Source organism: Leptosomus discolor, chromosome 7, assembly GCF_034619465.1.
Source record: "Leptosomus discolor isolate bLepDis1 chromosome 7, bLepDis1.hap2, whole genome shotgun sequence".
In the NCBI taxonomy this organism is placed as follows: Eukaryota; Metazoa; Chordata; class Aves; order Leptosomiformes; family Leptosomidae; genus Leptosomus; species Leptosomus discolor.
Genome location: NC_141397.1, coordinates 48,647,543 through 48,661,094, shown reverse-complemented (window position 1 = coordinate 48,661,094; position 13,552 = coordinate 48,647,543). Strand labels below are relative to the sequence as shown.

The 13,552-nt window shown below is 37.8% G+C and overlaps 1 protein-coding gene across 4 annotated transcripts in view; it reads right to left on the bottom strand.

Moving 5' to 3' along the window:
* RASA2 (RAS p21 protein activator 2) overlaps positions 1-13,552 on the bottom strand; it is a 54,962-nt gene that overhangs the window by 17,857 nt on the left and 23,553 nt on the right. For all 4 annotated transcript variants that reach the window (XM_086468513.1, XM_086468512.1, XM_086468511.1 and 1 more), the window contains 4 exons: positions 4,920-5,003; positions 3,019-3,091; positions 1,670-1,746; positions 189-287 (listed from right to left, as the gene is read on the bottom strand). In XM_086468513.1, the coding sequence (XP_086324639.1) occupies positions 189-287; positions 1,670-1,746; positions 3,019-3,091; positions 4,920-5,003 (333 nt within the window). The remainder of the gene's footprint in view (positions 1-188; positions 288-1,669; positions 1,747-3,018; positions 3,092-4,919; positions 5,004-13,552) is intronic.

Sequence of the window (13,552 nt, the reverse complement as noted above, 5' to 3'; positions counted from 1 at the left end):
GGAAGAAAAGACCTAAATGTACCCTCTGTCAAGGTTAATTTATTGAGCAGGGAAACTCTACAAAGACATTTTACCTAGACTAGAACAGGAAGGTGTATTTTAATGGATAGTTAGAATAAAGCATCTCCTGTGAAATGGGAAGATCTGCAAGACAGAAGCAAATTCAATTCTGAGCCATCATTTCTTACCATGCTTGAAATGAATCATTCCTTAACACCTTCACAGGAACTTTAATTTCTCCTAGAAAGATGTCTTGTACCAAATTTCCGTTATTCCACAGGTCAACCCTGAAAATAAAAACATTGCTTAATTTTTTTACTCCCAGAGAGAAATAAAAATCTTCAAGTTAGCAGTAACTGCCTTATAGCACTAATCCACATGCATGCAGGCAGAAAATGTTAGAAATCTCACTCCATTCTAATTAAATGAAGAAGAATCAAATGAGTGGCTTATTAACCCATAAAAAACAGATAAAGAAACAAACAGTGAAAGTTAGACTCGCAGACCTTGCATCAGTAAGTAAAAGTGATATGGGAAATATATGTATATTCTGAGCAATCTCCACCCCCAAAACTGTGCACATTTTTTCTCAGGTAATTCAGGTGAAATTTTTAACCGGTATATTTACAGATCCCTATCTAATGGCTAGAATTTGGCACACTGCAATGCCACAGCAACACATGCGCTTGTTTTTCCAAACAGCAGCTCATATGCTTACAACCTCAAAAGGAATCACAGACTCCAGACATGCACCTTGTTTTTTTTCTATTACTTCTTACCTCTCTTACATTTCTGACAGACAGCAGTTGTTAAGAAGAACAAAAAATATTAATACTAGATTTGTAGGGGCACAACTCTTTCTAAATATATTCACATCTATAATGAAATATACAATTCCAATTAAGATATTCACGAAGCAAATAGTCAAAAATGCACATACCAAGTTAGTTCTATAATTGCTATTAAAACTAACCACTAAATTCTTCTTCTGATGCCTATTAAGAAACATATGCCAGCCTTGAAGACTTTTGTCATTCAGCAGATTTGGTGCAAGGATGTGCACGAGCACAATAGAGACAAGAAACTGAGTACAGGGGCTCTCAACTGTTCTAACTACATAGCGTAAATACAGACAGACCTGCTCTAAGGGTAAAGGAGCAGAAAAGTGGAACATACTTTGAAGTATTCTTTGCATTTGCAAGGAAAAGGTGCAACACAAATGTTCCCCTAAGAAGCAATGCGAAATCATAAGAATCTCATAGACTTTTTTTTCCCCTCTGTTTTTATTAAAACAGCCAACTAAATTTGAAACCATAGATTAGCTGTCAGGTATGCTGTTATCCTTCAGTACAAGCTCTATCATCAGTATTCCGCCCAAACTATTGATAGGAGGTCCTCACACCTCTAACTCAGGCACAGGGAACAAGTTTAGGCTGCTAGATATACACTCCACCACTACTTACTTAAAAAGCAACAACAACAACAAAACAAAACCAAAACCAAACCCCAACCTCATCTCTAGTAAGAAACACACTAAAAAATTTGAGCAATTTTGTATGTTGGAAGGATCTTTTCTACAAGTCTGATCAGTAATTCTCTGATTTCTCTTTGTCTTGATGATAAAAGATTATGACTTACAAATGATCTTCTTCTAATTTACATAACTTACCTGACTTCTAGTTTCTCAATATCTTCTTCTTCCACCTGAAACTGCGACTTTTTGGTGTAACTGCTGGACCTGGTTACCTGCAAGTAAATTCCTCCTATTAACATGCTTTTTACTGTTTTATTATGGATGTCAAAAATCAAAGAAAACCCTGCCTCTCTAACACTGGTAAAGAGTTACTGCTCCTTTTAAAAAGGAAACAGTTCGGTTCACCAAACAAACTGCCTTTTGACAGAAAGCAGGTGAAAAATGGGTCAAGAAGGGTTCATGGTGGAGCCTGATGAAGGCAAGCTGATATTTAAGGGAATTATAGTACAGATCTACTAGAAAAAACAAGAAGAAAGTATGACATGAAACAGCAAGGATTTCTTTTGTTTCATCATGAGCCCCAAGAACACATTAAATTTAGTTCCGAGATGTTCACGGAAACAACAAATAAGAAGTTCATTCTTTTTGCCCTAGTTATACTACAATTGTAACCTCTTATTTTCATTTTCCTCACTTCTTGACTGATTGCATTCTCAGTTCAACTCTAATAAATCATAAGTCATAAACTTAGTGGAGTGGTTTGGATCACAATTTTATCCTAGTATCATTCTTCCTAAGACATTACACTTGGTATCTTGAGAAGGTCAACCGAAACACATGGCATATGCTGATACTCTATACTAAGTATGGAACAATTTCTCACTGAAGTCCCACAGTAGGACCAGGATCTATACAAACACAGTAAATTGTAAAACATTTGAGGCACATGTAATACTTGTACTACTTACAACTCTCAGTTGAACAGTATAGTACGCTTACATGCAAATGTAGTTTTTATTACAGAGACAAATCAGATGAAAATTCAAACTCATAATTCATGTATTGTAGGGTAACTCATGTAGGATTGAAATCAAATCCTAAGTAACAAAAAAGTTTACATTTTAAAAAATAAAATAATGCAATCAGCCTTTATTGGGTATAATCGCTATATTGTTTTATTAAAGGAGTAAGTTGGGGATTTTTTTTAGCTCAATGTTCTTGAAAAATATTTAAATTCAATTCCACAGGATAGGTTAACGTTCTTGGAACTCCTGATGCCAACAGATGCTATATAAAGTGATTCAAGATAAAAAACTGCCTTCATGCATGTGCTTGTGAAGAAGTAATTTTTCACACAGAAATTGATGAGGAATGCTATTGTCTGGCAGCCCCCATTCACTTACATTTGAGAGGTTAGTGAAAGCTCTCCAATTTGCTTGAAAAGAGCTTTCTGTGTTAGGTACTGCTATGCAGCTTGCTTTAAAATATTTGAAGGGTTGCATAAAATAGATAAAAAACAGGCAGAATACCACACAAAAAGTTACCTCAAAATAAAATGTTTCGTTAAACTGTGGATTGCTTGTTTTCTTCTTTACTTTCGTCTTCTTTTGGTCATTCCTGTTCCAATGTGGTAAAATTTTTACCATAGACAACTTAAACACACAATTATAAAGACATTCTATTGTCAAGAAGGACCCATGCATTTAAGTTAAAACATTTTTTGTCATTTTAGATATCACTTTGATCAACGAAGAAAGTCTTAAAAAATTACTTCATTTTCACAATGTAGTTTGAAAAGTTAAAATTTCAAGTTAATCATACATCTGTCCAGCTCAAAGTTTCTATTTCATTTCACAAACAAGTATAACTTACACGTATCAAGTAAAATAGATCAACAATTTCTAAAGCAAATTTAAGTCTGCAGACAATTTCTTTACTACTCCTTACAGGTTATAAACAGTTTTCCTCATCTCGTTCAACTGGCAATTTCTGGTTTTCCCATCCTCTTTTGTTGGGCAAATACGCACTGCTTCTTTACAGACAGAGGCTTGCACCAACCACTGAACATTTTCCTTGGAATGAATTGCTGCCAATACTAGATGCTAAACAGCATAGGGTCAAACAAAACAATTGCTCCCCATTCCCTTGTGTTTTCTATAGATTTTTTTTTTAATTTTACATGTTTTATAAAAGAATACAGTCTTAGTTTTAGTTAGTAAAGGGCTATGATAGTACAAAAATTGTTTTTAAAAGAAACAAATATAAAACGTGGGAGAAAAACAGATGCGAGAGAAGAAAAATTGTCCTAGACATCAACTAACTGTTTTCAGGCGCTGGCCATATAAATATTCCAGTCATGGTACATGAGCCACACATGCATGAGATGGAAAATCTTAACCAGTATCTTCTTTCAGATTTGCACGCATATTCCCATATCAAAAGGCTAAATATTTTGTGGGATCACCATTCACCCAGTTCCATCTGTATCACAGGACTCAAACAGGAAATATATGTCAATTTACCCTCTTGGGCAATCAACATCATGCTTCCCAGGTATAATGGCTGAACCTCCCCAGTCCTCTTAAAAATCCAACCAAACTGATACCCCACCCACTCCAAGCCTAAAAAAATGTGATCATCTATTACCAAGGAGGAAAAAACATCCCACTCACTCAAAGCTTACTAGGGGACAATTTTTTCAAAGACTTTAGAACATGCAAGTTTGCTAGAAGATGTTCTGGTACTACGCTCACAGTTGCAATTCTTCAGTACTGAAGAAAGTAGACAGACTTAGTTTTGATGTTTCAAGAAAGAAACAACTGAAACCTAGCTTACTTTAGATGTCAGTGGGGAGGGGCGTGCAGATGGTGAAATGTGTGAGATACATGATTTTTCTTAAATAAGAAACCCCAACAGTTATTCAGGATTACCGACCCAAAAGAAGGAGACGTTTAAAGCGTGAGGATTTTTGTATGTAGCATCCTGAAGGCGCTGGCATTAGAAAGCTCTCACCAGAACATCTACTCTCTTGCTTTTCCCAATTGCTAAACATCTACTGCATAGAAATTCACACATTAAGAAAAACAGGGAACGGAGGAGGACAAGTGAGCAATTGACTATATCATCCCATACAGGAATTTGACAAAAAGTAATAGGAAGTACAGTGCAGGTATCAAGAGCCCAATACAAAACCTGAGAAGAAAGAAAGAATTGAGTGACAAGCGGTTCTTGACTAGTGCAGGCCATTCAGACACACCAAATGCGTTCACAGTCTTGAATATATGGTAGGGAAGGGGAGAGTACAGTAACAACGGAAGATGTGATGTTCACAGAAAGCATTTTAAGATATGCCCGTATTTTAAAGAATTTGATTAAAACTATGACTTTCTTATCCAGTTTAAGATAACAGCATTTTAGATTCATTAATTTTATACTAAAATGTTACCTGGAAGGCCCCACAAGAGAGACTGTTGCATAAGGGTCACAATTCTGTCCGTTTATAAGAGGCAACCCATGGCACTCCTTTATGCTACAAGGAAAAGACAATAGATCAGTGAAGCAATGTCTTTGGCTTAAAAAAATAAACCCCAAACAACCCTTTCTTTTTTAAATGATTTTTTTTTTTTTTTTTAAGTCCTGCTGCATTACACATTGATACATACACAAAACTGCGAGGAGTGGCAGGCACACCAGAAGGCTGTGCTGCCATTCAGAGAGACCTGGACAGGCTGAAGAGCTGGGCAGGGAGGAACCTGATGAGGTTCAACAAGGGCAAGTGTAGGGTCCTGCACCTGGGGAGGAATAACTCCGTGCACCAGTACAGGCTGGGAACTGAGCTGTTAGGGAGTAGCATAGGGGAAAAGGACCTGGGGGTCCCGGTGGACAGTAGGATGACCATGAGCCAGCAAGGTGCCCTCATGGCCAAGGCGGCCAACAGCATCCTGGGGTAGATTAGAAGGGGTGCGGTCAGTAAGTCAAGAGAGGTTCTCCTCCCCCTCTGCTCTGCCCTTCTGAGACCTCATCTGGAATAGTGTGTCCAGTCCTGGGCCCCTCAGTTCAAGAAGGACAGGGAGCTGTTTGACAGAGTCCAGTGCAGAGCCACCAAGATGATGAAGGGGGTGGAACATCTCCCTTATGGTGAAAGGCTGAGGGAGCTGGGTCTCTTTAGCTTGGAGAAGAGGAGACTGAGGGTGACCTCACTAATGTTTATAAATATGTAAAAGGTGAGTGTCAGGAGGATGGAGCCAGGCTCTTCTCAGTGATGGCCAATGATAGGACAAGGGGCAACGGGTGCAACCTAGAGCACAGGAGTTTCCACATTAACATAAGGAAAAACCCCCTCTGAGGGTGACAGAGCCCTGGAACAGGCTGCCCAGAGAGGGTGTGGAGTCTCCTTCTCTGGAGACATTCAAAACCCGCCTGGACATGTTCCTGTGTGATCTGCTCTAGGTGGTCCTGCTCTGGCAGGGGGTTGGACTAGATGATCTCTCAAGGTCCCTTCCAACCCCTAACATTCTGTGACATGGTGAACCAACATAATGTATGTACATAAAGCAGATCCTAACTACAGGTCTCTGGATGGTAATACAAGGTAATAGTCAAGTGTACAGTCAGACTTGGGGGCTCAGAGAATGAAATTCTTGGAATTGTTGCGATAAAAGACATTGCAGTATCAGGCACGCAGGGCAAAACCCTAAGTAAAATGAACTGCTATGCCAGGGGAAACTGTAGACTTCATTAACTTCTAAATCTGATTTCTCAAGGCCCACAAAAAGCTATTTGGCCTCATCCACATGGCAGTAACTACATTTGGAAGGCATTAAAGTGGATTCAAATTCAGTTAAACCTCATTCTGAGTCAAGTAAGCTGAGAAATGCAAAATCATATCCTGAAATGGTATTTAAAATTAAGCATCCAAACTATTAGTATCTAGTCCTAGTATGTTTAGGTTCCATCCACACTATTCAGCCACAAAGAGAAAAATCAGTTTACCTCTGAAATAGTGTTTATAAAGTTTATTTTCAAACTCTTTTCAAAACAGTGCACGATCAGGGTTTAATGGTTCTTTTAAAAATACCATTTTCTTCCATAATTCATACACCAAATTGTAAGATGGCGTTTAACAGGTACATATGCACATTGTTCACTCTCCTGATGCAAAAGGGATGGGATGGTTAGAAAGTAATGATAGAGACATTTTCTGGACCTTTTCTGAAGGCTCACATTCCTTTTGAATCACCACAGCAGCAACACTGCTAGAAACAGAGCTGGGTCAGCAAGCTGACCAACCTTCAGATGCTGTTCACATATGAGTATTAATTAAAACCAGCTGGAACAACAGAAGTAAAGCAAAACAGTTTGTAAATTTACAGTAGAAACCAGACTTTCTAGCAAAATGATGCTCTAATGTACCCATGCACACTATAGTATTTATTAAGACCAGAAACATTCAGCAGATTAAAAAATTTCATAAACAAGTATGACAAATGAGATCTGAATGCTATATTCCTGTTCTCTTTTAAATTATCTGTTTTTAAATAACGTATTGCAGGAATTGAACTAAATTAATGAAAGTAAGTTTTGGTTGCCATAATTAGCCAGCTGGAATAAAATCCAAAACCTATGTAACTTACGGAGAAAATACTTTTCTGTTCTATGTTCATATAAATAATCAAGTAAATGTTCTAATATTATAATGTGGAATATTAAGTTGTGCAGATCAAGTTAAAGTTATATAGCAGCCACAGCAGCTACACACTCATCTTCAGTAAATGCTTTCTGTACTGTAGAAAAACAGTGTTAGAAGAATAACAAGAGTTGCAAACACACACTCACAAGTGGGGAAAAAACAGACACTAACACTCCTGTGCTGCCTCAAACTCCACCCTCTTTGGAGTATGCACAATTATAAACGATAAAGTATTCCGCCTGCCCTGCCCTCCCTCCCCCCCCAAGTCCCTTTGTCTTAGCCAGTTCAGGGAACATTCAGTGCTGAACCACTGCACAATCATCTGTTATTTTTCTTCCAGCTTTCAAGCACATAGCCTTCAGCATTTCAATAATTTTTGAATCACAATGAACCCTACAGTGATTTCAAACCCACCATTTAAATGGGTTCTTGAAACATCCAGTTGTTTCATAAACATAATTGATTCCTCCTCCAACACGCACATGACATTGAAGAATGGTGACAAAATTAAACTGTCTAGACTTTTCAGTCATTTGGGGTACTGATTTGAGGCAGCTAGGATATGGACTTGATTCTGTCAGACTCTCAGGCATTTTGTAGCACTAAACATATGACCTGCAGCTCCCACAGACTTTTGGTTTCAGGTGTGAGTGCACCTGTAAGTTAGCCTCAACTCAAATGTCGTAGAAAATTCATAGCAGATGGATCGAGCCAAGCTTATCTGGATAGAATTCAACTATGGTAGTAAGAACAAAATTTCTGTTCCTACAGCCTGTGTCATGTTCACCAAGCTCCTGGGTTTCTCTAGCAAACAGATATAAGTCCTACAGAAAGCAGTTTCTTTCCTTATCTACAAAGTTTCTCACTCCTTCCCTGATCACTGTATGAATGACCTGTGTACATGACAACAATCCTACAGGAAACATGTATTATCATACCAACAAAAACTTATCACAATGCCCTACTTTTGGTTACAGAAACAGCTTGTTCCGGCCTCCCCTGTCTTCTTACAGCTTGACCACAACATACACAAACTAAAGGAAGGCTTGTTTGTGATTTCCTGCAAGCTGAAAAACATTACTGATAACTACACAGTCTTGCAGCAGAACTAGAATCACCAGATTCATCATACAGATCTGTCACTTCAAGCTGATTTCATGCTCCAGTCAGTCTCCCTGCGTAGGCAGCTCTAGCATTCCCTTTTCATCTGCCCAAGTCTCATTCCTGTTGCCAGCACGTAAGGTCTACCTAGCTTAGGCAGCCTACCCTGTTGAAACATCTCAAAAAACAAATACCCCAGCCCCCCTGACCAACTCCTAACATTCCCAGATCTTCTGTTTTTCGATGCATCAGGCTCAAGAATTTGTTCCAAGTTCACCTCACCTCCTCCCTTTCTATCTCTCACTAAGCTAGTCAGTTACAACCATCCCTTAACTCCCCAGTTATCGCCTGGAGTTTGCTTCATACACAGCACAACTAAGTTATGTGAACTGCACTGAAATGGTAGATCCTCCTCCTTCTCTTACACTCCTGCCTCACATCTATCACCTATGGTGATTCTGTTTACTAACCTTACAGAAAGCTATCTAGGTTTTGAGCTAGTTTTCATTCAGTTTGGCAACCTGAATTAACCTAGTCAGGCAGAAGATCTCACAAGCTCCAAAAGCAGTGCAAGGCAAGTAGCCATTAAGGGTAGGGAGACATTAAACCAACTCAGCACTACCAAACAGGATTGTTATTCCCTAGGGACTGAAAACACAAGACTGAACTATTGCCAATAGTTTTAAGCTACTAAACAAGTAGACTCCAGTAAACATGTTTAAAAATTTTTGATGATGTTTGAAGTGGCTCAATTATAGTCGACTTCACAGAAACAGAGAAGTGCAATCTCAACAGGTTTACCAGCTAGCAAGTCTCACAGGAATACTGCCCTTCCCCAAACAATCAGGCAACGTGCTAGAACTGCAATATTCTACAACAGGGAAAAAAAACCCCACCAAAACCATAGAAACACATTCCCCCCCCCCCCCCCCCCAACAAAAACCCAAACACTTTGACCAATCAAAAAAGAAAATAACACTAAATATACATTCCTATTTTGACAACCATAATAAATGTATTTCCACCATATGGTAAATGTTTCAGCTTTGACAAATGGTTTCATCCATCTAGGCTGGCACGAGGAATTTTCATTCAAAACGCACAAATGAATGAAGTTTGAAGAAGCAGACAGGAACTTAAAAGCCTTTTATTTCATATGTTAAACTACCACATCTTTATGTGAAGTGTAAGCAATGGCTAACAGAAGGACTTTTGTTCTCTTCTCAAACTACTGATCAGTTATGGTACAGTGTAAGACACCTTTCAGTTTACATTAATTCCTGCTTCACATCTCAGTAGTTTGTTCTGCAAGAGGAGTTTCATACAGGAAACATGAGCCTTTCAGATACAACTGTCATATATTCAGCTCATAAGATAGAAGTTAAGTCCTTAAAAAGACACAGCCTGCAATAAACCCCCTCAATGACTGAGGGACTCTACCTCCACCATTCAAATCAACTGAATTCCTCCAAGTGCAGAAACTAAATAACTGCAGCCATCAGGATTTGTATGCTTCATTAAAATTGTCATGTTCCCTCAAATGACTTCATGTGAGCAGATAAAGTATAAACAGGCCCGTAACAAACTGACTGGTCAATTTAAGATAGTATACCCTATAATTTATTTTTAAAAGTAAAAAAAAAAAAGACAAAATCTAGTTGTAATGAGGCATTTCTAGGCTTTCAAGGATTTGCTCTGTAAATACATAAAACTTGCTTTCAGAGTTGAAGTCATGTTAGACACAGAGAAGGTAGAGTACTACCATCCAATAGCCTAACTTGGCAAGAAACTGTTGAACTGTCATCTATTTCAGCAGCAGCAAATACACAAATGATGGTCACGCAAACTTGTTTCTACAGACTCCCGGAAAGGAGAGCTGCAAGAGTATATTTGAAATGTGCTACTATACATGCCATTGTGGTTTTGAGAAAGAGCACACACTGAGCCAGCAGTTAATCTACTGCATTATCTTCTTCCCCTCCTCATTCACACATTAGAAAAGGAAACAACTAGTATCAGAGACAAAACAAAATTTTAATTCAGAAATGGCCTGTGGTTGTACCTGCATGAAATTTATCAGCAAGTTTCCAATTAACACAAAAATTATGTGTAAAATCAGGGCTGAGCCCACTATACGTGGTGTCTAAGATAGCCCTTCACCAAAGGAAGATTACTTCATGCTTGTATTTCAAAAAAAGTGTTAAGGGCTTCATTGATGAAAGACAAGCAATTACAAACCTTAATTTGACTTTCTCCAGGGAGAAGAAGAAAAAAAAAAAAAGTATTTCATGATCATGTTTTTAGAATGCTTATACAACCTGAAAGCCCTAGCTGGCTTCGGAAAGTCCCACCTTAAGAATATTTGCCACCCTTTTTTCCCCTTGCCCCACTCCCTGGCATCAAGTAAGACCAGATCAGTCAGTCGTGGTATATCTTTATATCTTGTATAAGACCACTTTTTGTCAACTTGAGCAAAAGAATGAAAATTCTAGTTTTTAAGAAGCAATGCATTGGTTTTGGTTTGTTTTTGTGGTGGGTTTTTTTGTTTGTTTGTTTTTTTTACTGTTATCCACCGCTTCGCCAATACAAACATAGTTTGTGATATACCAGTATCTACCTTTCCCCAAGCTTACTTCCCCTGCACAAAGTTGGGGAATAGAGCCCTAAAAAGGATCTAAATTTAAAACAAAAAACAGAAGGGGGAAGGCAGGGAGATAGAGAACAAAAATAAAAGAAACATGAGAAATTGCACTCCTGGTCTCATTATACAACAACTGACCATCCCTTTGTCATACGCAGCAACACTTACCTTTCTAAAAATCACATGTTCTTCCCAACAACTTCTTGTTTGGAAAAGTTAGTTCTACTATACAGACTAGCATGAAATGAAGCCTTTGTCCCTCCCACATTAGCTCTAAGAGGCTAACATCAGCATTAGCTCTTTGTTGTCCAAATCCTTAACTTTTAAAAATTGCTTCCTACTGAAATTACCTTCAGTTTTTAAATCAATCCTTATCATAAAATCCATCTAGAAGATCAGCAAAAAAAGCTTCCACAACCATGTCTACAGAACCATAATAATATGAATCCACCTCCTAGTCAGGTCTAATCCTATCATTTTGGTTCAGCCACAAAAAGGCAACAGAGGGCTCTAGATAATGCTTAGAATCACAGCCCTTGAATTACTTGCTATTGTCTGTATGCTTAACACTATCTTCAATCTTGCATTGCAAAAGTTGTAGCTATTTTTCCTCTTTATAGAATTTCTAGACTCTAAGGGAATACATGGTGGAACTCCCTTAGAAACTTTCCTATGCACAGAAGCCAGCACAAGTATCTTGAATTCTTGTATCCTACAAAAAAATTAACTGGTGAAGGTTTAAAAGGTTCCCTGGCTCATTACATTGAGAGACCACCAATTCAGATGTGAAGTAAACATGGCTTTGAAAGGCAAGTATTATAGCCCATATTTTAAGAATGATTTTTTCCACAATTTCTCTTTGACCAATACTTAATAATAATGATAATAACGATAATAATTATGATAATAAAAAATAAACAATGCCCACTCTTTGTTGTTGTTCAGGGGGCTTTTTCGTTTGTTTGATTGTTTTGGGGTTTGTTTTTTATTTGTCTCAATTGCAGCTCTGCTACTTCCTATCTTGTTAAAGGAGTTACTAACACAATGGCTTCTTAATTTAGCATTAGGTGCATCACTAACTATTCTCGAAAATTTACAAAATAAGCAGAGTTTAAAGAGTTCAAATTTTCTATTAAAGAATCACATATGTACTTCCTGTAAATTTCTCATGCTTTAAGATCAAAAGGGTCTCAAAAACTCCCTTGCATACATTTCTGAAATACTCTATCCACTAAGAGATATTTCTCACATGTACAATCAAAAAATATATTTATGTACAATGTATCACTTATACAGCAAATTATTTCAAGGCTATCAGCATGTGTGATAAAATGCTACTATACATTTTTAGTTTAAGGAACTCTAGTGCATTTCATAATTTTAGCTGAAGACAAAAGTACTGATGTAATACTGCAGTGTTTAACGCACAATCCTCTCCCACATGTCAGCGAGTGGGCGAGTACAGCAACCACAAGAGAACCCTGGCTTCCTTTTGATCATTTATCACCATCATAAAGAGATCCTAAGAGAGGGCACAGTGAGTAACTTGCTTCCTACTTAAAACTGCAACCTGCCACAGTAACTTTCTAAAGCAACTATTCTCCATCATACAAAAAATCCAAACATGTTTTAAAAATATAAAAAAAAATAATTAGCTTAGACTGAAGTGCATAGATACTAACATTTTAAATAAAAAAGAACCCAACCAGACATTTATCAGAAAGTTAAGTTGGGAATAAAAAACAAAGTCATAAAGCGTCAGCCAGCTTTTGGTGGCAAATAGTCTATGGGGAAAAAGCTGTTCTAATTCTGCCTTGTGCTGCAAGTGGGATACAAAAGTAAGAGCAGCAGGACTCACAATGAACCAAGCTGCCATCCACAATACAAGTATAAACACATTCAGAATTATCTTTAAGTTATAAATACACATTGAGGTACAGGAAGTGTCCATTATCTTACCTGAATTATCAGCCTACAATAGCCACTAAAACATTGCCAGTTTCACTGGCTTAGTTCTATCACAGAACTAGCTTTCCTTTTCACACCAAGTAAAAGAAAAACAAAGATATTATTTTGCCAGGTCTTGCTCCAACTAAACTACTCATCTTGGTTTAGATAGTTGACTAAGGTAGAAAGAACGTAATTTAGACTTCATAATGAAAATTACATTAGCAAAACTGACAGTGTAATGTTCCCCCCCTGCCTCCTGGAGCTGTTCTGAACATGAAGTCACCAAGACAAATGTAAGGGAAGACCACATACCATTTTCCCCCCTTAGTTTCACAATACAACCGGTTCTTTCATACTAAATTCTCAGAGAAGATTTAAAAACCCGAAAACCTCACATTCTGAATAAATATAAGTTAACGGAAAGCAAAATTCATAGAATCTTACTACCTCTTGAATTTTTAATTTTAATTTTCCCCTAGTCTTTATAACCCCCTTGTCTGTACACTTTTCTTCACAGGGCCTATCCCACAACCTGTTAGGAGACAAGTGCAGAAAAGCCTTTATTTCCTTCTGAAGCACCAAAAAAAAAACCACCTTGCAGTAAGACTGGCTTGTTCTCCTGAACGTTACTCATGCTGAGAATGTAAAGAAGAGTCACAAGAGAATGCTGTCAATGACACTGAGTCACTGCAAGTCA